This window comes from Uloborus diversus, chromosome 1 (assembly GCF_026930045.1).
Source record: "Uloborus diversus isolate 005 chromosome 1, Udiv.v.3.1, whole genome shotgun sequence".
Lineage (NCBI taxonomy): Eukaryota > Metazoa > Arthropoda > Arachnida > Araneae > Uloboridae > Uloborus > Uloborus diversus.
The window spans coordinates 161,898,315-161,922,202 of NC_072731.1; the positions used below are offsets into that span (position 1 = coordinate 161,898,315).

The 23,888-nt window shown below is 31.5% G+C and overlaps 1 protein-coding gene across 1 annotated transcript in view; it reads right to left on the bottom strand.

The window, feature by feature from the left end:
* Positions 1–23,888, bottom strand: part of LOC129222584 (PCI domain-containing protein 2-like) — a 28,602-nt gene continuing 4,714 nt past the window's right edge. Inside the window, exons 5-15 of the mRNA XM_054857102.1 lie at positions 19,467–19,563; positions 18,135–18,232; positions 16,386–16,461; positions 15,211–15,305; positions 13,697–13,743; positions 13,400–13,500; positions 7,109–7,182; positions 6,842–6,967; positions 4,844–4,910; positions 3,019–3,087; positions 1–134 (exon numbers count right to left, since the gene is read on the bottom strand). Of these exons, the coding sequence (XP_054713077.1) occupies positions 45–134; positions 3,019–3,087; positions 4,844–4,910; positions 6,842–6,967; positions 7,109–7,182; positions 13,400–13,500; positions 13,697–13,743; positions 15,211–15,305; positions 16,386–16,461; positions 18,135–18,232; positions 19,467–19,563 (940 nt within the window). The 3' untranslated portion in view covers positions 1–44. The remainder of the gene's footprint in view (positions 135–3,018; positions 3,088–4,843; positions 4,911–6,841; positions 6,968–7,108; positions 7,183–13,399; positions 13,501–13,696; positions 13,744–15,210; positions 15,306–16,385; positions 16,462–18,134; positions 18,233–19,466; positions 19,564–23,888) is intronic.

Genomic DNA, 23,888 nt, shown 5'->3' on the forward strand with positions numbered 1-23,888 from the left:
ACAGTTTATTAAGCGAGTAAACAACTTATATACATAAAAAATGATCATTCAGTAGTGGACAATGGAGGGAAAGCATTCTGTTTGCTCAGGACAACTTTTAAATGTTGGTAAGAAATGTAGCCTTTCATCTTATTCTGAAAATAAAACATTATCATATAAATCATGGATACACAATTTTACAAAATTAAAAGAAATATTTGCTAAGTACAAATAATTTCAAAATTAGAATACATTTAAAATTGCCAAATTAAACAAGGCACAACATTTCACTTATGAATGTGAAATATTGTTTGAAGCATAGCTTAAACTGCAAAAGCATAAACAGGAAATCAATTTGCAATAATAGCGCACTGGAAAAAAATGATACTATAAAGTTCAATTGGCAGTGAAAGACCCTACACGAGAATTTTAACCAGACTCTTAATCCTTTATTAAACATAAAAATATCTTCTTACACTGATAATTTGTAATGACAGAGGACACTACAATTTCAAATTTAGTTTATACTGAAGTTTTGTGAAAAACTGAGAAAATCCTGCAACATAATTTTGATAACAAAAGAAGTAAATTTGTTGTTCAGTGGGGAGAATATTGAAACAGAAAACAATTATCCCACAAAACATACATATTATTACTTATTTAACAGACAATAGAAAGGCATTTTACTCTAACAGAAATACTACATTATCCAGACCAAAATCACCCCATGAAAGTGTAAATTACAGTAAAATCAGGGCTTTCAATGGGAGAGGGGCAGGGCCGATCCTAGGGTGTCGGCCGCCCGTGTGCAAAGATCTAATGTGCCGCCCCTCAAGAGTAATTTCCATATTTTGACTAATCTTTGACGTCCATATAAACATTTCTTCAAACTTATATATAAAGTTCTAATTTAAAAAAGAAAAAAAAAAAAAACAAGAATGATGAACTTACAAAAAGGAAGAAAAGTTTTATAGTAAGAAACTCCTTAGGCCCAATTTATATCTTTGAAGAAAGTAATAGATACCAAAATTTACTAGTCGTAAAAACGAATTTTATAGTCTGTCTTCTGTGACATCAGAGAAAGGACAGGGGAGGGGGATTGCTCCTAGAAAATTATCGAAATTGGCTTACGAAAAATAGTTTTAGTAATTTTTGGTTGTGTTTGGTTGCAAGGAGAAAAGGGTCGGGTATATTCAAGGTGCATGGAGAAATTTTCGAAATTGAAGTTTTAAACTCAAATTTATGCTGTCTTTGTTGACGGTAGGGGATCTGGCGGCTTTCCTCCGGTAAATTCTTCTCCACTATTGTTTCAAAAACCCATATTTGGCTATATTTGAAAATGATAAGAAAAACGTGAAAATATTCCGAACCAAAATATTTTTCGGAACTAAAATCCATTTTAGGCTATTTTTGGGAAGGAAGGGTTTTGAAGCTCCCAAGTGGATATTTCTAAAAGCGCAATTTTATGCTATGTATGGTGAGGTTAACAAAACTGGGAAGCTTCGGCGGATCTTTCGGACATTTTTCGATATTAATATTTGAAAAACACAACTATAGACTTTTGTCCATCTCACTTCGACGATTGATAGGTTAGGTATATGCCCTAGCGCCGTAAAAATTTACATAAGCTAGGCAGTTCTCCAGAGTTTTTTAGAAAATCGTATTTTACGCATTGTTTGATAACGATGGGACAAAGAGCGGGCGGGGGTTCAGTGTGTCCTCACAAACTGTTTTTTGAAACTGAAGTCAATTTCAAACTGAGGGGGTGGGATTAGGGGATTCTCTAAAGACGCAAATTGAGACTATCTTTGGTAGTAATGTTTAGGAATGGATTTCGGGGTATTCCATCGCAAAAATTTCGAAAAAGAAATACGAAAAATGTCATTAAGCAAATTTTGATGACATTAAAAACACATTTTGGATTTTAAAGCAAACATTTTCAGGCTATGTGTGATTAAGTTAAGGTATAAGGGGTGAATCAGAGATTTAATTGGGTCCTTAAGATCGGTGGTTCAAACAGCAAAATTTTCTGAAATTAAAGTACTAAAAACGCAATTTTAAGCCTTCTTTAGTCTCGAAGTCATGACATCCTTTTGGATCTTCGTTTTGGAGCTACGTTTAAATGTACTACCCGCGGCAAGAGCCCTGATCTGAAACCGGGCAGTTCATTCATAATTTTAATTCGAAAAAAATGCTATAAAGGGGGAAAATTACAAAATTTTAGTTCGTCATTCATATATGTTTGACTCTCAGGGGAGTCGCAATTTTCCAGTCTCTCCATGCACCGAGATTGTTGAAAACAGAATTTGTTGTTTAAATGATTGCGAGAGTATCTAATCAGTAAAGCGTTTTTTAAATATAATATATAAAATATATCTTCATTGTTTAGGTCTATGAAAGCTTGAGGGATAAACATTAGTGGCCGCCCTGGGCCCCGAGTGCTCCCTTTATTAAGAAGGCACCCTTTCATGCTTCAAGAGGGTGCATTTCCCTCATCTCCCCTCTTCTGTATCCATGCCTGATTACCGGTTCTGTCACAAATTTTGCAACAAAAAAAAGCATTTGTGTAAAGAGTAGATATTAATGGACAATGAACCAATACAATGTTCCCTAACAATCTATTTTTCTTAAACTGTGCTATGCTGTCAGGATATCGACACTTACTTTGATAATTGAACATTTAAAATTCAGCATATTTATTTGATTTATTATAAGTTATCTTAGGAGAAATTCTTGAGGAATTTTGCTTGATTAAAAGAAATATATGATGTGGCCTGCGACCGCCCCTTGCTTTCGCCGCCCTTGTGCGGTGCACACGCTGCACACCTGCTAGGATCGGCCCTGGAGAGGGGAGGGGGGATCAATTTTAGAAGGTTTTATGATCACATTTTGGGAGGGTCTTGTCTTGAGAGGAGTGCTTAAATTTAGCAATTAAGGGAAGTCAGTCATATTCTAAGGGGGGGGGGAGGTATGGAAAAATGTATATCAATAAATTTCTTTGTCATATTTACATAAATTCAACAGAATGCTTTGACTTACATCATGAATTAAGTTGGAAAGAATACACAATACTTCTGCATCTTCAATTTCATCATCATCTTCATATTCCTGAAATAAAATGACTATGGTTGGCACATAAAAAACTACACAGGAATATCAAATCATATTAATAATACTACCTTTGCTTCAGGGCTTTAAATTAAAAAGAATTCAATTTAATGAACCTAAATATTAATACAAAATTTTATCACAAGTTACTTTCCTACATTTACCTACATAAAAAATTCATTTATTGAGTAAAGGATCAGTCAATTCCAATTCAAATGCTTAAACATCTATTTCAACAGTACTGACATGAGTGCCAATGAGTTATGGTCTTAAAAAAATAGTCGTTTTAGTAGCCTCTTAAATGAAAAATAGTCTACAAATAAGAAAAATAGTATTAAAATAATCTCCCATAATTTAAAAAGTAGTATTAATATCAAATCATGCAGCATATACTTTAATAAATAGACATACCTCAGCTGCCTGATATGTAAGCGGGATCACCTAGACAAGTGTAGCTGTCACCAGTTACACAACGTTTTAAAATCTGTACTAACAATGGAAAAATGTTGGGATTTGATGTTTTTTTGGCGCTTTGTTTTTAGCCGAAACAAAATAAGTTAAGTTTGTACAATACAACTTAACTACAATAGATGACAAAAATATGAAAAAAAAAAAAGAGAAAAATTTGTATTTATAGGAACCTGCAGTAACAGATGCCATGAAGGCCAGAACATCCATTGCAAACTCTTCAGCAACATCCCCTAGGTTGGATCATTGTAATCTAACTAGACTACCATCATCCTAAATAGTCGAAATACTTTCAAAGTAAATTCAACCAATATCAACTTTTTCATTACCCTCTACCACAAGTTACAAAGCTGGATTAGCAGCTGCCGTCACCTAGTTCAATAAAAATGCCTTTCAAGAAAAATGAAAGAAAATAAACAGAAATATAAGACAGCTTTCCTTTTTGCCAAGTCACAAGCTCATCAGTTTAAAATAACGAAACATGAGAAAAATAATGCTTTCTCTTGATTCATTCTGATTGGTTGACAAAGATGAGCCACATTAGATGTGAATGGATGACTGCGATAGTATGAAAGTTGTTGATGACGCACAATTCAGTATTTGAGCAGAATTTCATTCATGTGACAAAATGGTAAAATTTGGTTAAGATGTAAGACGTAGTCATTGGTTTCATGAAAAATGTGAGAAAAGAAAAATATGAAACAACAAAGCTTTATATTACTCAAGATTGTAGCTACAAGTAGTTTAGCGCAATACATTTCATTCCATGTTTTAGAAAAACTGCAAATTTATGCAAAAATTAAATTATTCTGGTCTTAAATTGATTTTCTATGTATGGGATATTAGAAGACCCAGTGGATGATATTAGTAACAACTTTCTAGAAACAGAAATATTTTAATGTACAATTATTTTTGATTTTCGTGTCTGACATGCAAAGTATATTAAAATTTTATTGCATAAATATCCAGCTTCAAGCTATCTTAACAAATTTAGCCCAATTTCATATCTATCGCGACATATTTATGAATTCCGCTTACAATTTGCCTTAAATGGACAGTAGACAATATTTTACCCCCTACGTAAAGGGTACTTCTAAATAAATTGGTGGATTTTTTTTTGCTTCTGAAGACAAAGTATTGAGCAAGGAGAGAGAGAGAGAGAAACACATTTTTCTCATTGAAATAAATGGGTAATTGATGCTGAGATTGATTTTAGTTGAAATAATTTAAAACAGAGTTAATAAATATCTATTAATAAATTTGAAGTAAAACTAGAAACAATGCTCACCTTTTTCAAGTTTAAAGCAGCTTTGAAAGCACTTACAGGAATAATATGAGTTTGCAGCAAGAGGGAACTACAAACAAGACACAAAAAATTACATTTCTAAAATTCTTTAAATTAGAATAACTTAAACAAAATGATAAAATATAACTCATTAAGGAATGCATAAAATCCTTTCAAACACATAAATTAAAACTTAAAGACAAAATTATTAAAATAATTCTATTACAGTAGACCCTCGTTTTAAGTGGGGTTTTGTTCCACGGAAATTCTGCGTACATCGAAACTGCGTAAATTAATACCTAATACTAGTGTTAAAATAGGGGATTTGTTTCATAGATAACAAAATACTTCGTTCTAGTGATGACTAATTGTATAATAAGTTTAATGTGTATTTACAACAACTTTTATGCACAAAACGTATAAAGAAAACATAAATTAATTTCGTGTTCTGTTTATAACGAGGAGCTGGCTATGATAGTAGTCTGGCAGTCATTAAGAATTTTTCACTGTAATTCTTTGCAGAGCATTAATGCATCCATGATCACTTGCTTCATTCCCATGACAGAATCTTCCTTCATTCCCATGACTGAATCTTCCTTTACTAACAAATCAGAAAATTGACTAGGAATGGCTCAAAAGTTTCAATGTGAACGTTTTTGGTTGTGTGTCACCTATGTCTGTATCCTCATTGCTTTTATCCTCTTTTGTAACTCTTAAAAGCTCTTCTTCCAGTGAGTTCTGAACTGAGTGAGTTTAGTAACTTTACTTCTGGAAAGAGCTCAGGAACCAATCTCACAAAATGTCTCCAGTGGCCCAAGCTCAATTATTAGCTTACGAAAACCCAGTTGATTGTGCGTAATCTGCAATTTTTCGGAGTTTGGATTTTGAAAGAGGGGAGAATTTTATCTGTTTGCATTGCTGCATCAACGTAAAACCAAAACTCATCAAAATAAAGGTGTCAAATCTTAAACCGCATATAATAAAATAAGCCCACGTAAAACGAGGGTGTACTGTACTGAAATCAGGGATGAAAACAAATTAATTACAAAATAGCCAAACTTTAAAATTGTTCACAGTAAATCTACCGACCCCCTCGAGATGTGCTCTAGGAGAGAACATGGGAGTCCATATCAACCCACTAACATTGTCGAAAAGGATCACTATGGTGCAGGTGATGGCAAATGGGCGTACCAACTTTTATGTCTTTGATAGAGGTACTCTGACAGGTCAGCAGCACAGGGACAAGAACTATGCACCTTATGTGATGCTTTATGAAATACTATGGAGCATTACTTAATTTCTAACAAAAGCACAGTAGTCTTATAGTCGTCAAAATCTATTTTCACAAGCAAAAAGCCTGAATTTGATCTAAAATACAAAAATTCAGATACAACTGAAAAGAAGTGCAGGAGCTGAGCTCCAGTGAACTCCCAAGGAAATTAAGTCCTATATGGAGCATTTGGACCAAATTTCATCCTTATTTTGGCGATAAAGCTATCCACATGGGCTATGTCACTGGACATATGCTAAAAAAAAGAGGACATTTAACGATTTGAATGTCCTGCAATGTCCTCTGGCCTTCATCCCATCGAATACTTATGGGATGTCCTTGGATGCTCAACTGCAGCTTGAAGATCAGATTCGACAACCATGGATGAGCTCAAGGGTGTCTTAGTGCAAGAGTGGGTGCAGTTTTGCCACGGGGATTGATAAAGACCCTGGTAAAGAGTATGAAACGCTGCTTTGGGAGTTGTATAACTGTTAGAAGCAATCATACTTGCTGTCTGGTTTGTTTCTCTCTCTTGTGCTAAACAAGTGACCAGTTTCATTATTTGGGGTCCAGGTTGTGCCATTTTCGTTTTGCCTTATATTGAATGATATTTTAGCTAGGTTTGGTTTAATTTGCTACATTAGTTTTTTTGTTATTGCAAAAAAACATTTGTTCTCCTAATTGTTTTCACCAGAGTATTTGGAACAAAATATTTTTTAAACAAAACTTACACTTTTTTGAAAAGGTTTCTGTATATAATGGTCTTTAATTTTTCAAGAACTAACCGAATTCCCCACTTTATAAAGAAATCCTCTGAAGCTTCTAAAGCTCTGCCAAATCTTTCAAGGTCACCATCCCTGAAAGAAATATCATTAATTTAGAATATGAAATGGCACTAACTAAATAGAGCTAAATTGTAAAAAAATCTACAGCAAAAGGAGCATACATAAACCATAAGATATAATATAAAGTCAAAAGTTTCGTAAAAGATGACTTACTTTACAGCATGAACAACTTCAGCAAATTCCATCAGATCATATTTTTGTAAAAGATACATTGAAGGCATAACACCCTAAAAGACAAATACACCAGCTCAATATGCAAAGGAAAAAACTCATAAGGATTGAAATGTTTTCTGGTTTAAAAAAAAAGTGATTATACATACAAAAGTAATGTTTTTGAATCCCAAAAGTAATTTTAATCCAGGAATATAAAAATCTGTGTCACATCTATTTAAAACAAACAAAAAAAAAAAAAAAAAAAAAAAACCCTCTAGAACTAAATGAGCCGACTTTCCCGTATGCCCACATCTACTTTCTGGTATGTGATCAATATTTTTAAAAATAGCTAAAATTGAAAATTGTTTCAAACATATTTTTAAAATATTTTAAGCTAATTTCTAGGAATAAAATGCATCACTCATCAAAAGAATTAGATGCTTAAGAAATAAATAAATAAATAAATTAATAAAAGAGCAAATAAAATACCAGCACCTTTTAAACAAAGAAGCTAGGACTTTTTTCCATTAAAAAAAATCGCTTTCAAAAAGAAAAAAAAAATTAAAATTAATAAGCATCTAAACTAAATACATCATATTAAAAAAAAAGTTTGTTTTTATCCTATTGCCAAAGTATTTTTTTTAAATGAATTAACATATTTTCCAAAACAAATAAAAACAATAAAATGTCAACTTAAAAAAATATTTTTCAATGTCAAAAAAAAAAAAAAATGTCTGTGCATATGTTAATGTAGAAACACAAATGACTTCCAGTCTATCCGCAGAAAATGAATACATAAATTAAAACTTTAGCATGAAAATAAAAACAAGTCATATTAACAATAATTATTTCACAGTTAAAACCATGGCAGCAAAGTAAGAGTCAATCTCATTTACGGATAAAAGAGTCAGATTCGGGAACTGAAGGTAATTAATTCAAAGATTCAGAATTGGAATCGGTCATTTCGTTTAGAGTACACAACTCTGCCAATGTTTCCGGAGTCAGAGTCAGACTTATTTTGGGATAAAGGGGTCAGAGTTGAATGTCCAAGAATCAGAGTCAGTCATTCTTCCTCTGTTTATAAATTTTTGCCAAAAGCAAAGTCGGAGTCGGGGATTGGAGTCTGACAAATTGTCGGGCAATGGAGTCAAGAGTCAGGTGCCCCAAAATTGTCGGAGTCGGGAGTTTGTTGTCAAGAGCTATTTCCAACAAAATTTGTTTGAAGTAAATCCGCCTTCAAGTGCAGAATCTACATCGACTTTCAGTTTCCCTGTAGGCGCTATTGTTAAGGGATTTGAATTGTTCAAAATTAAAAGGGAAATTGTTCAAATCAAAAAAATATTTGATATACATGCATTCATCAAAAGGTTTTTCCTACAAGTTTGTTTGAAGCAAATTCGTCTCTAAGTTTAGAATTGCCTTGAATTTCCCTGTAGGCACTACTGTTAAGTTTTTTGAACTTTTCAAAATTGAATGAAAAATAATTCAAATCAGAAAGTAAAACATAGGAATGAGGTGTCCTCGCCGAGATCTTTCAAACAAAATAAAATTTGTTCGAATCGGATTATTCACTCAAAAGGTATTAGCAGGGGTGTTTGGCTTAAACCACGGTTTAAACCAAGAGGTAGATATATATATATATAAAAAAAATGTTGTTTTTTAAAAACTTTATCATTTTCTCCCAAATGTTTTCATAAATTTTACACATTATTATAAAGAGTAAAATCTAATTAATGCAAAGTAACTAGCAAAGCTTTAGAATTAAAGTAAAGATAAGAAATAAAGAGTATAAGTTAGTAAGATAATAAGTTAGGTGAAGTGTCACACTTCACCTAACCCCTCCTCTTGTCATATGTCATATTTCTTATAAACATATTGTTACAATAACTGTGTTGTGTCACTTTTTGTCACCTTCCCTCTTCCCTTTGTTAAAATTTCATGAGTCCGTCTTCTCCTCAAGGCATGACATCACTTGTGGATGACCCTTTTTACTATATCATAACTGCGATTTACTAAACAATTGTTTTTTTATTACACAACCACTTAATGTAGTACATCATACCTGCCAACCTCCGAGAAAAAAAATCCGGAAGCTTTTTTTTTTTTATCCACAAGATTTTAACGCAAAATAAAATCAAACAGGACACCTACCTTCTTTACATTTAACAATATATTAGTTATGAATTTCATATCAATTGAACTTACTTTCGTTTAGTAAATCTTACTTTTGTTGCTTTCTTTAAAAGTTTGGAAATAACATTTGTTACTCATCTAAAAAAAAGAATGACGCAAAAACAGCGCGAATTGAGAGAATGAGAAGATAATTGGCGCCGAAATTGTGCCCCTAGTTGCCCGCCGCGACGCTTGCTTTGATTGGATCCCGATGAAGTCATGTGCTGTATCACTCAGTGACGTCATAATCTTGCCTTGCTTCTTCACCTGCCATTCTCTTACGGCAACCTTTCCTTGGCTACTTGGCCTAAAACGCGATGCCGCGTTCCACAAAAGTATCTTCAGCGCCAAAATTAGCGAGATAATTATTTTTCCTACAAAACGTGAAAAATCCGGAAGATTTTGCTCATAACCGGAAAAACGGAAAAGGACATAAAAATCCGTAAAACTTCCGGGAAATCCGGAAGGGTTGGCAGGTATGTAGTACATCTACTTACGTAATTTTAAATATTTGAATAAAAACTAGACAACCTGACTTATGCCACTGGGGGTGTGGTGGAGGGAAAAACAATAATCATAAAACTTGAAAAATACCCAAACACCATTTAACACTAGAAAGACTGCGTTTTGCGTATACCTAGAAAGACGAGCAGCGGTCACTTTGACCGCCATACTTAAAAGACAAAAATTTCCTCCTTTCGGGATTTTTAACCATAGAAAAGATTTGTTTCATCATATCAGAGTTTTATTTAACAATTTAATCGTAATATAGTCTGCAAATAAGTCTCAGATAGCTTTTTTTTTAATTTTATGTTCGATCAAGTGAAATACACATGCTTTACACAATTGGCATTGAGAAAGAGGAAATTTGTACAAAAAAGAGGAAATTTTCTTAGCATGTAATAACTAACAAGTACTATAATCAACCATACGTGTGTTTGGTTTAAAAAATTTCTTAATATCGCTAGATATCGTACATTACTATTATTTTACAGTATTTCGAAATACTTATGTTATCACGCCATCTGTATATTAGCCATTAACAGTTTTTTTTTTTTTGGCAATTAGAACAAATGCTCGTAGTTTTATTTCTGCATAATTTAATTTCACACTATTTTAATCTTTTTCTTGAGGTAGATACTTATTTATATGCAGCAAAATTGATCAGTCAAGGTAAGTTGGAGGAAATTGGAGAAATAGGATTTCTTTTTTGGAAATTTCCCCTTTTTTTCGACGTCGGACCCTTTTCTCTTTTTCTGTCACTACTTTTTATATTTTGAGCATCAGTTTTTATTAGCAAGGTTTCTTCTGATTCTAACTCAGAAGAACAATCCTTTTCTGAAAATCTAGGCTCCGAAAAATATTCGCAATAATCTCATGAAAGCAAACTATTCTCATCGCTAGGAATATATTTCTCTTCAGATAAGTCAGTCTGTTCATTCGAACCATAATCTGTTTTTGATATAAATCAACAGTTTCAGGAGTTAATGTTCCTAGAAATTTTGCTTGTCAACGGTTCTTCTCGACACCATAAAGATAATTATGTGACTGAGCACTTCATTATCACCGAAGAAAATAAACGTCAATGCTTCAAGCAAAGCACATGTTTTGGTGCACAAAACATTTCCAGCAAAGATTTTTGGAATTTACCTGTTAATATTTACTTGTTTTTAGACCCAAAGTGATTTCACGTGTCCAGTCACATGCTTTTCAAATTTACCTTCCTCAATTTTGTCCCCTGTGCAGATAGCAGAAAACTGAAAACATGCAACCAGCAGGTGTTTTGCATTTTCATAACAGTTCAAAGAATTAAACCTGACCAGCAGGTACTACTCAAGCTCAAAAGAACATTACTCACCCTGACAACTAACAATAGTTCATAGTACACACAACTGATAAGAGAAAAAGGGAGAAAACGGATGCGTAAAGAAAGGTTCACTTAGCGGTCAAATTGACCGTAGTCAGTCTTTCTAGGTATAAACATTTATAGCGACTATAATAATAATCCTAAAGGGAAAAAAAATACTGTTGTAAGATCTTAATAAATAGTTAGGAAAAGTCAATGAAGGAAAAAGAGTTTGAAAATTAAACGCAGCAAATATGAGCATTTGAAAATCGTTTGCGGTCAAAATGACCGCTTCCGTCTTTCTAGTGTTAAGCATGTTTTACTTCACTTACGAAATGTTTTAGTCCTCTAATAAAATTTTCACCTTCAACTTTTATAATTTAACAATGATCAATTTGTAAAGCACATCTTTATGAAAAAAATGAATGCACAAAATTACTACATTAAAATTGCCCTTAAGAACAAAGTTAGTTGTTGATCAAAGTATTATAAGTTACTGTCAGAGAGGAAGATTATGTAGTCTTGAACTCTAAAAAAGGAGTTTTGAAGGAATTAAAACGAAAATGAAGGAGTTCAAAGGGCCCTTCAAAAAAAAAACTTCCTGAATGAAGGAGTATTGGAGGAGTTTTGAAGGAGCGTACGAACCCTGATAACTTGAATTCCATATGTCAAAATTCAATTTAATTTTATCTTTTTTTTGAGCAATCTTATTGCTTATTGTTCTCATTTAACTGTTTTGAATTGCTATGATTTTATTTTCCCCCGCCTTCCTCTGCAGCACCACCGTCAACCAGCCCCTCCCAATGCTGCTCCTCTAGCAAAAAGTCTCCAGATTGCGTCAACATCCTACACACACACACATACACCTGCACATGCACACACACTCATGCAGGGGTAGAAGTGACCGACTTGTCACATATAGGACATTTTCCGCAGAAAATATAGGACAAATATAGGACATATTATATGAATATTTTTGCTATGAAAAAAGAAATAATACATATCATATATTATTTATTTATTCTTATCAATGATTTTGTTTTAAAAAAAACCTCAAATAAAATTATTCCTTACATTTGAAATGACTTTCCTGTGGTTGAAAGAATAGTTTTTGAAAAAAAAAAAGTGTACTTTATAGACGAAATAATTAAACAAAATTTGAACAAAGAAAATTTTTATTTTTTCTTCCTCACTCATGATCCAAGTACTAATTCCACTGTTATTTGATCTTATATCTAAACTGAACCCTTTAACACTTGTGTTAAGAACAAACAGAGCTTGAGTAGGATCCTCTTGACGTTTTTTAGTCTTCTTTATGCTTGAATGTTTTAGCATGCTGCCTCAATTGTGAAAATCCCCTATTGCTTATGGGCACTGAACAGTTGCAAAAATGGCAAAAAGCGGTAAAATCATCTTTTCCTTTAGTGTAACATGCACCAAAATTTGTAGAATTAATGTCCTCCTGGTTCAACAACAACAAAAAACGGAAATATAGAAAATATAAGACATTTTTCAAAAATATAGGAAATATAGGATGATTTTGATGCTTTTCTTGAAAATACAGGAAATATAGGATATATACTTCGATTGCTGCTCATTCCTGCACACAGACACAAACACAGACGCCTACACACACACACTTGTGATTGTGAAAAACATAATTTGAATTCCAGAAGTTAAAATTCAAATTATTATTTTTTTTTGAGCAGTTTTAGGAGTCAAAAAAGAAAAAAAAAGTCATTTTGGAGAAGGGAAATTTTGGGATCCTATTGGTAGACATCAATTTTTGGCTTAATATAAATAAACACTTAGTAAGGGTTACAATTCACTGTTACAACTCTTAGTACTTACTACTAGTAACTACTAATACTTATAGGGCAAGATCCCACTAAACTTGACCTACCTTATCGAGTTTCCTAAAAATGTTACCATAGATGAAGAGTATAAGTTGTAAATAAAAAGTGAAAGCAAGAATTTCTACCTCTTTCGCGTGAACTAATCAGGGTTACAAGGGGTTGAAGGTGCCTAAAAATTACTAATTTACCCTCATTGAGTTTCCGAAAATCGTTAACATAAACAAAGAAAAAAAGATGGAAATAAAATGCTTAAGTAAGGTTGCCTATCTTTCTCGCGTCCCGAATCAGGGTTGCCAGGGATAAAAGGTTTTCAATGAAGGAAAAAGTGCTTTAAAGATCAATCCGAAAATTTTACCTATAAATGAAATGTAACCAATAGATGTAATATTATCATTTAATTTCTGTAAATGCACTTACCAAGACCATTTTTACGGTGATGAGAAATATTAAAATTAGACGCTTGTTTCTTTTCGAGTCTTTATGACAGTGTAAAAAGGCAAATGATAAATTTTCATCAGCTGAAAAAGAAAATATTTTCTCAGCAAAGTAAATTGTAAAATATGTAAGCAAATTTAAAAAAAAAAAAAAACTACGATGGAATTTTTGTATACAGAAAAATCTAGCCCTTCTATTGGCAACCAGGAACATTTTGGTCATATAAAAGTTACAGATGCAATTTTGTTAAAGAGGTGTGCTTCAGAAAGTGACACTTACCTATTTTAAATTTACTTTGAAACATTTGTTGTTGCCCTACAAAATACCTGAAATAAAAATTAAAAATTATTACAATATGAATATTTTTTAGCAAGTAGCAACTAACAAAACTGAAAGCGATGAAAAACTTAAAGTTATGATGGATTTCAAAAATTATTAATTAAGGGGTAATCAATTTACTTCCTGCATAAAAATAAATTCCATTTTAATAGCAAAATAAATACACTAAAGATTGTGCAAGCTATCAGTCAATAAAAAGAGAGATTCCCTTTTCATTCCAATCAACTAATAAATGGCAAACAAAAAAGGAAAAATATAGTTCTGTATATACAGTCAATTTGCGATAACTCTAAGTCCTAGAACTCTAATATTACTATAACTCGAAGTTTTTATCAAGTCCCGATCCCTTTGTCTTTAATTCCATGCTAATTATGCTCAATATCTCGAACTTAACTTCCTTTAACTCAAAGTGCTTTCAAAGATGACTGGAAATTTAATTTGAAAGAATGAAAAAAAGAAATAAAAAATATATATCTCAAGTGATTATGAGAGAAAAATTCATTCACCTTCACTTGCAATTCCTGCACAATAGACCTCTAAAGCAAGGAGAACCCTTTTTGAGCCTATGTGTGATAAAGGAGTTACATGTGCGGAAATGAGTATAGCTTGTTTTCTTCTGTTGTAGTGTACTGTTTACACTTAGACATGTTGCTGGACTATGAATCTGCTTTTAAGCTGTCAAGTTGCCAAGGCAACTTATTGGACCATTATTCAAAGGCTTTATTCAACACCTAAGTTAAGATGCGTTCCTCTTCAATCTTTAGTTCGATCCTTTGCTGATAAGTTCCTGAGAGAGAGAGTTTTCTTTAGATGTCTAACCAAAGGCTAAAAGTCTTGGATTTGGATACATATACATTGGATATATATATATATACTAGAGGACCCGACAGACGTTGTTCTGTTTAAACTTTGTAAATTGAAAAGTTGAAAAACTTCAGTAAACTTTCCAGTGTTTGAACCATTTTATTGAAAAAAATAAGTAGATAGAAAATGTTTCCAGCTGCTTGGTGTCAGAATGCGTATATTTATTACAACTTGATTTATCTAGTGCCCACTGAGCAGTTGCTTCATCAACTATTTTTTCTCGCGTACTTGAAAGATCTTCATAGATTGTATGATTTGTTCCATCAGCCATACCCAAAGGATTAAAATCATCCTCCGATATTAAGTATAAAAAACTAACTACCCATGTAGAAAAAACAAGAATTCCCGCTGCAATGTCCCTCATATAAAAAAGAATAAAACAATTGAATGGATATCATTTAGAAAAAAAGATAAAGGTAAAAAGAGTTCTCTGAAAAGCAAAAATCACTCATCCCTAAAGAGTCCACCCCACTAAGTTCCCCACTATGTCCAATATATATACACACACACAATCAACAGTAAAAATAGCACAAAATACATTGCATAACTTTTTAAAACAACAATATTTAAACAAAAACTAAAACAATCACTTATAAGCCACTCTTTGAGCAATTGGATACTGATCCTTCAAATTAGAGCTTTCAATAACTCGTATCAAAGGCTTTAGAAGATGAAGCTTATTAACCTAAAAATAAAATAAAATAAAATTATTGCATACACATTATTAGCATTTATGTATTCTCATTAATGATGACAGTCATTTTGTTGAGTGAATTTTTTCATTGCTACAATTAAGTACAGTCAGACTTTGATCTAAGGTCACTTGTATATAAGGTCATCCTGCGCATAAAGTCACTTTTTCAAAGAGTCAGCTCATCAAATAGGATTTCTATGTTATGATTATTGGATATAATGTTAGGTCTTAAATACCACAGTCGTTTATAAAGTCACATTTTCAAACTTTTGTTGAGTGATTTTAGTGTTACACAGACTTAATTCTAAGAACCTTACATGGTAATAGTACACAATCTTTTATCAACAAAAAGCAATTTCTCTCATGAACATATGTAGTACAAAAAACCAAAAATACAGCAGAAATTGAGTGTAATTATCAAATGAAGTCGTTACACAAGCAGAAGTGCTGAGAGCATGAGTGTAATAAGGCATTTTGTTTCAGATTTTAACAAAGCAGAAGAAAATTTTCCGAAAATACAGCAACTAAGAAAACATTATGCAAAATTAAAAGGAAAAAAATATGACTTATGTAAGAAGTAATTTTTTAAGTAATGTAAGTTGTATATCAGTACTTTGCTAGAGTATATTTGTATACTTTATTCCAAATCAAAATTATTACATATTTTAACATAATTTACCAATTCCATTAATTTCAAACGGGTAAACAAAATAAAAAAAAGCATTAAATTTTACACAAAAATGATATTGTTTATATGTAAGTATTTTTTATTGACAAACACATATGAATTGGTCATAAGGTTGCTGATAAGGTCAGTTTCTTGAATGAACGAAGAGTGACTTTGTATCAAGGTCTGACTGTATTATGGAATACTGTAAATTAAGTTGACATAGCATGCATTTGGAATGAAAATAATGAAGATAAATCAACACTTAATGTGTACACCCAAACAATTAGATAAAAAATAAAAAATGCACTTTTAGAATCGACTAGAATAAACATTACTTCTAGACATTAAAAAAGATTGTGAAAAAAATATTAAATCATTATAAAATATTAAAATATAATAACCTTGAAGTATATTTTGAACAGTTGATTTGTTAAATTCAAAATGCCCCATCGTTTTGTGTCTTCTTGCAAAGATCGGCTAAAATGAAAACAAAAACGGATAAGAATAAGAAGAAGTGAAGAAAGCAATTTGACATTTGAGCTTGATAATTTCATTTAAACACTAACTATTCATATAAAATTGATAATAAACTCATAAATAATGCTTTGATGTAAAATTTCGAAGCACATGCCTCTTCATGTTCTTAATACCTTTTCCTTATATTACTACTTATTTGTATATGTACACACACATATATAGATGAAATAAAATGAAAACTAAACTTTATAAAGATTAATGAAATGAAAGGTGATTGCAGTTGAGTAGGCTGTCTATTTATTTTTCAAGTTTTTATTTCCATATTTTACATGTAGTAGGAACAACACATCACATACTAGGTTTTTGGTTGTCTACAATTTACACATTTACTTATTTTTTGTTTATTTTCTCTTTTCGACTTCTAACTTTTAAACATAGATATGTTTAAATTTTATATGAGGCAGTGAGAAGCAAAAGGATGTAAGTGGACTTTTTAAAGTTTTCGAGTAAAACACGTTTAAAGTTCAGATCTTGGGTAGTCTTTCAGTAATTTTTTTCTAAATCATGCTGTATAGCAGCACCCACCAACTACTAGTACTATCTCTTGCCTTAAAACAGAAGAGATGTTCTCCTACCATATGGACCATACTGATTATCTTGAAATTTTTAATTTTGGCACTTACATCCCTTTGCTTCACACTGCCTCATATGATCAGTCGACTTGTGTTGCAATGACCTTTTGTTTTTGAGTTTCTCTGAATTTAACAAACTTTGGGTCAAGTTAATTTTTGTTTAAGGCAATGGTGCTTAACTTTTTTCCACCCCTGGGCTGCACCTGATATTTGACTCATGGGCTAGAACACACATAAAATTTATTTATGCAACAATTAAAAGTGAATTTTGAGTATAGTTCAGTTTTCTTGTTGTTCATAATCCATCAATATAATGACACAAAGTATAACTAGCACAAAAATACTTTTATGAAAGGAAGGTAACTTAGTACATATGCATTAGCAGAATTTTTATAAAAAAAACATAACTCATAAGTATCTAATTAATTATACATGATGTATATTAATATTTTGTTTTAAGGAAAAAAATTAATGATATTGATTTAAAATTGTTTAATAAAAACAAATGTTTCTTCATTTAACATACATTTTACTTTGATTGCAACACATACTTTTTATATCCATTAAAAATTAATTTTTCTTATTTCAACAACAATAATGATGTTTCTGAGAAAGCTGCAACATTTGCCACAGAGAAGATGAGCTCATCCAAGGCAAGCTTTCTTATAGTCCAATAATAAAATCACAAAAGAAAATCAATTACTGTCAAGAAAGTATTATTTTGTAAGATTACAGTAACTCTCTTTACATTACTTAGGTTGCCCTGACAGAAAAATAATCAATGTGATGCTCTGTGCAATTACAGATAACTACAGTAGCATTTAAAGGTATTTTTAAGATTTCGAAATCGATTTATGCTCTCAATATAATGATAATAGTGCATTTGTTATGCTATTCAAAATGATCTAATTTTCCCCCTACAAATAACTTTAAAAAAAATGACTTCAGCTATTTCATGCAAAATAGTCACTTTCCCTAATTTTTAATTCATGACATGAAACTATAATAATTAATAAACAATTTTTAAATAAAATTACTAACTTGTCACCAACACATATTCTGAAGAATCCCATCAGAAGATCAGCTCCCTTCTCAAGCATTTCATGAGGTTTTTCTTTTTTGTCTAATTGATTATCAGCCTAAAAAAAGGCAACTATTTGAAAACATCCAAGTTAAAGTATTTAAAGGAACTAATACATATTGCCTGGAGAGTATTCGAAAGGGTTGTTCGGTTTAAACCAAGTGGTTGAAAAAAAAAAAAGTGTTTTTTTATTTTTTTTTAACTGAGTTGTTTTTCCACAAATGCTTCAATAAATTTTACGTATGATTGGAAGACCTAAAATTCGGATAATGCAAAGTAACCGCAAAGCTTTAGAACTAAATTACAGATTAATAAATTTGCAAACTTTTTTTTTAAATACAATTGTTAAATAGTTTTTTTCTTTTCTTTCTGAAATCACTGCAACTTTTCTTATTAGGCAGACCAACTATGTTTCTCTAAAATTAGATCGAGAAAACACCCAAGTAGTTTGTGTTTTTACATATTCATTTATTTTTCTTTCATTTCTCTTTTACATTTCAAAATCAAGAAAAAACAGGAACTTTTTTACCCCTAGCAAATATTAATGTAACTGCGCAGAAAAGTAACATATGACTTATCCTTCCAAAATCCAGTGCCTGCTCAGGAATTCACACTTTTATATTCCCAAATATGATACATCTCTTGTTAACTTTAATTTGCATTAATTTTTTCATGAACATTTAATAACTAATTTTTCTTTTGATTTTAAAAACCTAATTGTATACTAATGGTGAATGTTTATTGCGGTTTTTAATTGAAGATGATTTATCAATTAAAATCAATTTAATAAGTTCTATAGTCCTTTAAACTTTGTTTTTCATTTGATGAATACACAAAAAACCCCCCTAAGTTAACAGTATTGGATAATATTTATCACTAAAATTGTAACAGAAGTTGTTTTCGTAATGCGGTCCAAAATGCCCCGCAAGACGGAACAACACACTCCACGCATGGGGCCCGTTGGTCCACGTTACAAGGTTCCATTAAGAAATTAATATAAAAGTTTATGAATTCAATGTTCCCAAAAAAATCTGTAGTGTTGAGAAGTGTTTAGTGAAATCTATTGTAGAAAATTGAACTGCTGATTATATTTTTTGATGAGATAAAAAACAACTCACACTTAAAAAAATTTATTTTTTTAAGTGTGAGTTTTTATTTACTTAAAAAAATTTATTTTTTTAAACTTTTTTTTTTTTAATTCACCTTTTCAAAGAGCAAAATAGCACTGATTAGTAATCACAAACATCTACAGATTTGACAGAAAAAAAAAAAGAGTGCGGTTATATCCTTACTTTAGTGGCTATTTTCCTCAAGTCCAAACATAATGTATACATAATTGGCAAAGCCCAATTTTCATCTTTCTGGGTTTGCAAGATCTTTGTGAATGTCCTGTACAATATTAAGGACACTTCTTTTGGGAAAAAAAATTATATAATACATATTTTGACTAACAAAATTTATTTTAGCAAACATGCCACCTTTTTTTTTTTTTTAAAAAAAAAAAAAAAAAAAAAAAATTATATATATATATATATATATATATATATATATATATATATATATAAAAAATAACAAAAGTGAAAAATATTGAAAAGACCACACCAAGAGCCCATAGATGTGCAACGGAGCAAAACTAAAAAGCCAAGTAAATATGAAATTAAGCAAACAGAATTTCAAATATTAAACAAATAATAAATAATAAGTGATGATAAAAAGGAAAAATGCAAACAGCTATTAAGTAGGAATAGATAAAGAGTGAATCCAGAGCTCATCAGCCGTGGAGGATTCGTTAATTATGGTCAAAAGACCAAAATTTTAACTATGAACTAGAAGAGAATGTTTAAGCTCCAGTACATGTAATATAGAGTAACAATGGGCAGAAGAAGCACCACTTGCTAAGCTAAAAACAATAAACTAGAGCTCAAACCTAAAACTAAAAGCAGGGGGTTTCGCCTCGACTAATTAGGAAAACAAGTTCCGATAATTAGCCTTCCACGGGACAGTACCTGCCTATAACAAAATTGTCTTACCTTGAAATCTACGTAAACAAAACCAAATCCATTGTTCAACCTGATAAAAAAAAAACATTCCATTTGTCAACAAAACATTAAAAACATAAAAACATATCCAGAAATCAGTCCATAGACATACCGAGTCGCCTGTTTCGCACGTGTAAAATTCATCCACCCCGGTGATTCATAAAAAATGGTTTGTCACGGTTGTATCATACATTTACACAGTTAAACAGTTTCAAAGGAAGCAAAATGCTCATCGAAGGCTATACTTAAGCAAATGTTTTCAACTAGATTTTTAGGGAAGTTATTATTAAAAAGTAAGTTTTTGAGTACTGAAATTTCTTGCTTAAATGCAGAAATGGTATTGCAAATTCTTTTAATTCTGATAGCTTGCGAAACAATAATGCCAATAAAAACCTTTTTACTTAAGCAGGAGGAAAAATCTTGTAAGCTGTTAACTGTGAAATTGAACTCGCGTCTTTTATCATAGATTGTAGTGGAACAATTTGAGTCAATTTGTATGTTGATATCCAGGAAATTAAAGCTATTTTGATTAGAACTGGTCTTTTTGAGCGTTAATGAACTATGGTAAATAGTTTTGCTAAGTTCAGAAAAATTAGGAAAATTTATACATAAAAGGTCATCAATGTATCTGCAACAAAGAGGTGTAGAGGAAGGATTGTCAATTAAATATTTTCTTTCATAATATAAAAGAAAAAGGTTGGCTAATGTAGAGCTAAAATTAGCTCCCATTGCTATGCCATTAATTTGTAGAAAACATGAATTACCATTTTTGAAAAAATTATTGAAAATACAAAATTTAAAAAGACCAAGAGAAGACAATTCATTAAAATCAAGGGAATCCTTGACTGAATTAAAAAGTTCTGAAACAGAGGAAAAAAAGTTCAATGAGTGGGATATTGGTGAAGAGGTTTTCAAAATCAAAAGTATCTAAGTAATTTATATCAAGCATATTAAGTAAATTGATCACTTCAACACTATTATTAACAATCCAGAACCAATACAATCTATGATAAAAGACGCGAATTCAATTTCACAGTTAACAGCTTACAAGATTTTTCCTCCTGCTTAAGTAAAAAGGTTTTTATTGGCATTATTGTTTCGCAAGCTATCAGAATTAAAAGAATTTGCAATACCATTTCTGCATTTAAGCAAGAAATTTCAGTACTCAATAACTTACTTTTTAATAATAACTTCCCTAAAAATCTAGTTGAAAACATTTGCTTAAGTATAGCCTTCAATGAGCATTTCGCTTCCTTTGAAACTGTTTAACTGTGTAAATGTATGATACAACCGTGACAAACCATTTTTTATGAATCACCAGGGTGGATGAATTTTACATGTGCGAAACAGGCAACTCGGTATGTCTATGGACTGATTTCTGGATATGTTTTTATGTTTTTAATGTTTTGTTGACAAATGGAATGGTTTTTTTATCAGGTTGAACAATGGATTTGGTTTTGTTTACGTGGATTTCAAGGTAAGACAATTTTGTTATAGGCAGGTACTGTCCCGTGGAAGGCTAATTATCGGAACATGTTTTCCTAATTAGTCGAGGCGAAACGCCCTGCTTTCAGTTTTAGGTTTGAGCTCTAGTTTATTGTTTTTAGCTTAGCAAGTGGTGCTTCTGCCCATTGTTACTCTATATTACATGTACTGGAGCTTAAACATTCTCTTCTAGTTCATAGTTAAAATTTTGGTCTTTTGACCATAATTAACGAATCCTCCACGGCTGATGAGCTCTGGATTCACTCTTTATCTATTCCTACTTAATAGCTGTTTGCATTTTTCCTTTTTATCATCACTTATTATTTATTATTTGTTTAACATTTGAAATTATTCTGTTTGCTTAATTTTATATTTACTTGGCTTTTTAGTTTTGCTGCGTTGCGCATCTCTGGGCTCTTGGTGTGGTCTTTTCAATATTTTTCACTTTTATTATATATATATATATATACATATATACACTAAAGAATTTCATTGGCATCTAATAATACTATAGTAATTACATTTCAAATAATATTTGGTAATACATAGGTAGCAAACAATTATAGTAATAATATATAATGCAAATTCATACATATGGATATGTGTGTATAAATACATAAATAAAATATTCTAAATTATAGGTGTGCAAAATGGCCCTGATTTTTTTTACCAACTATGGGTAAAATTTGACCTTGTTTTATTCTTCAATTTCCATTTCAAAGGAAAAAAAGAGCCTTTACTCTTCATTAGATTTCATACAAAATTAATTGATAACTTTGATTTACATTAAAAATTAAAAGGGCTCAAAACAGATTGCAAAAGAGAAATTCAGTTTTATGAGTTCCGATTAAATAAATAAAAAAAAACATGAATAACATGATTTCTATGGTTAAGTCAATGCTAAAGCATTGCAATTCAAATTAAATGCTACCATAGTCAGATAAAAATATAAAGTATCTATGCACACAACTAAAACTATTTGCAGCCTGCAGGTATGTAAATGTAGAGAAACCTAAGCTATACGCTCCTTCCCGCCTATTATTAGAACCAATATCGAGCGCTGCAAGCGCTTATTGAATTAAGTAAGTAGATTATGAAAAAATTTAGTGGCAACACTGAGAGTTTGAGAGACGGAATAGAATTCGGATCACAAGGGCAAGCTCCGTGGAAGCGAGTAATTCGCTATGTTTTGAATGAACTGGTTTGGTTTAATCACTAAGATGTAAATACAGTAACCCCTCGTTATATCGCGCTTTTCGGGGGACAAAGTAAAAGAGCGATATATCCGAAAGCGCGATATAACGGAGGGCATTAAAAATAGTTATGTCTAATACACAAGTAAATTGGCATTCGTTCTTTTTGACATTAGTTTCTAATGGTTTCAATGTTGGTACTATCACACCTATTAAAATTTAAACAAGATTAAAATTTAAGTAAATTTTCACCGTCAGAAAGTTAAAATCATCAAATGGCGAATGAAGACGATCTTTCTGAGCTACCGCGAGATAAGAATGAGCATTCCAATACCCTCTTATTCCGAGTAGATTTTCTAATCCATTTTACTTGCTGTAGAAAGGATGTGAAAAGTAAAAGAAACCAGATTGTTTCCAGGAAACTATTTCGCCCATCCAGATCATTATTCCCTTCTTTGATGCACATCCTGGTTTGTGCAACCAAGTACAAATCTTTTCTGTACTAAAAGAAGGGCGTATGTTCTCTTCTACATGGGCTACGATGACACTTGCTTGATGTCTCTCACTCCTTGTAATGGCAATGTATCAATGCAAAAGAAGATGTCAAGTAGTTTACAGACCATCTTAAACTGAAATATACTGCACTGGTATGTACATTTGGATGACAGGAATTACTGCTGCTTTTCAAGCGAATTCAGAAGAATTGCTTCCTTTTGTTCATTGACAAAACAGAGAAGAAAGAGACCTTCTCTGTGCAATACCATATGTTTTCAGAAATGGTTTCAAACTTAAAGCAAAGTTTTTTTCTTATTTTAGGCTTTAATATTTCGGGAGACAGAAGAAAAGAGCGATATAACGAGGGGCTACTGTATGTACATAGTCTTCAATAAAGATGTTAAGTTTTCTTAGAGTCGTGATAATCTGAATCTATCACTGAACGATCAAATTGACAAGGAATTCACTTTTTCGAACAGTAAAACAATTACAGTGTGCAGGT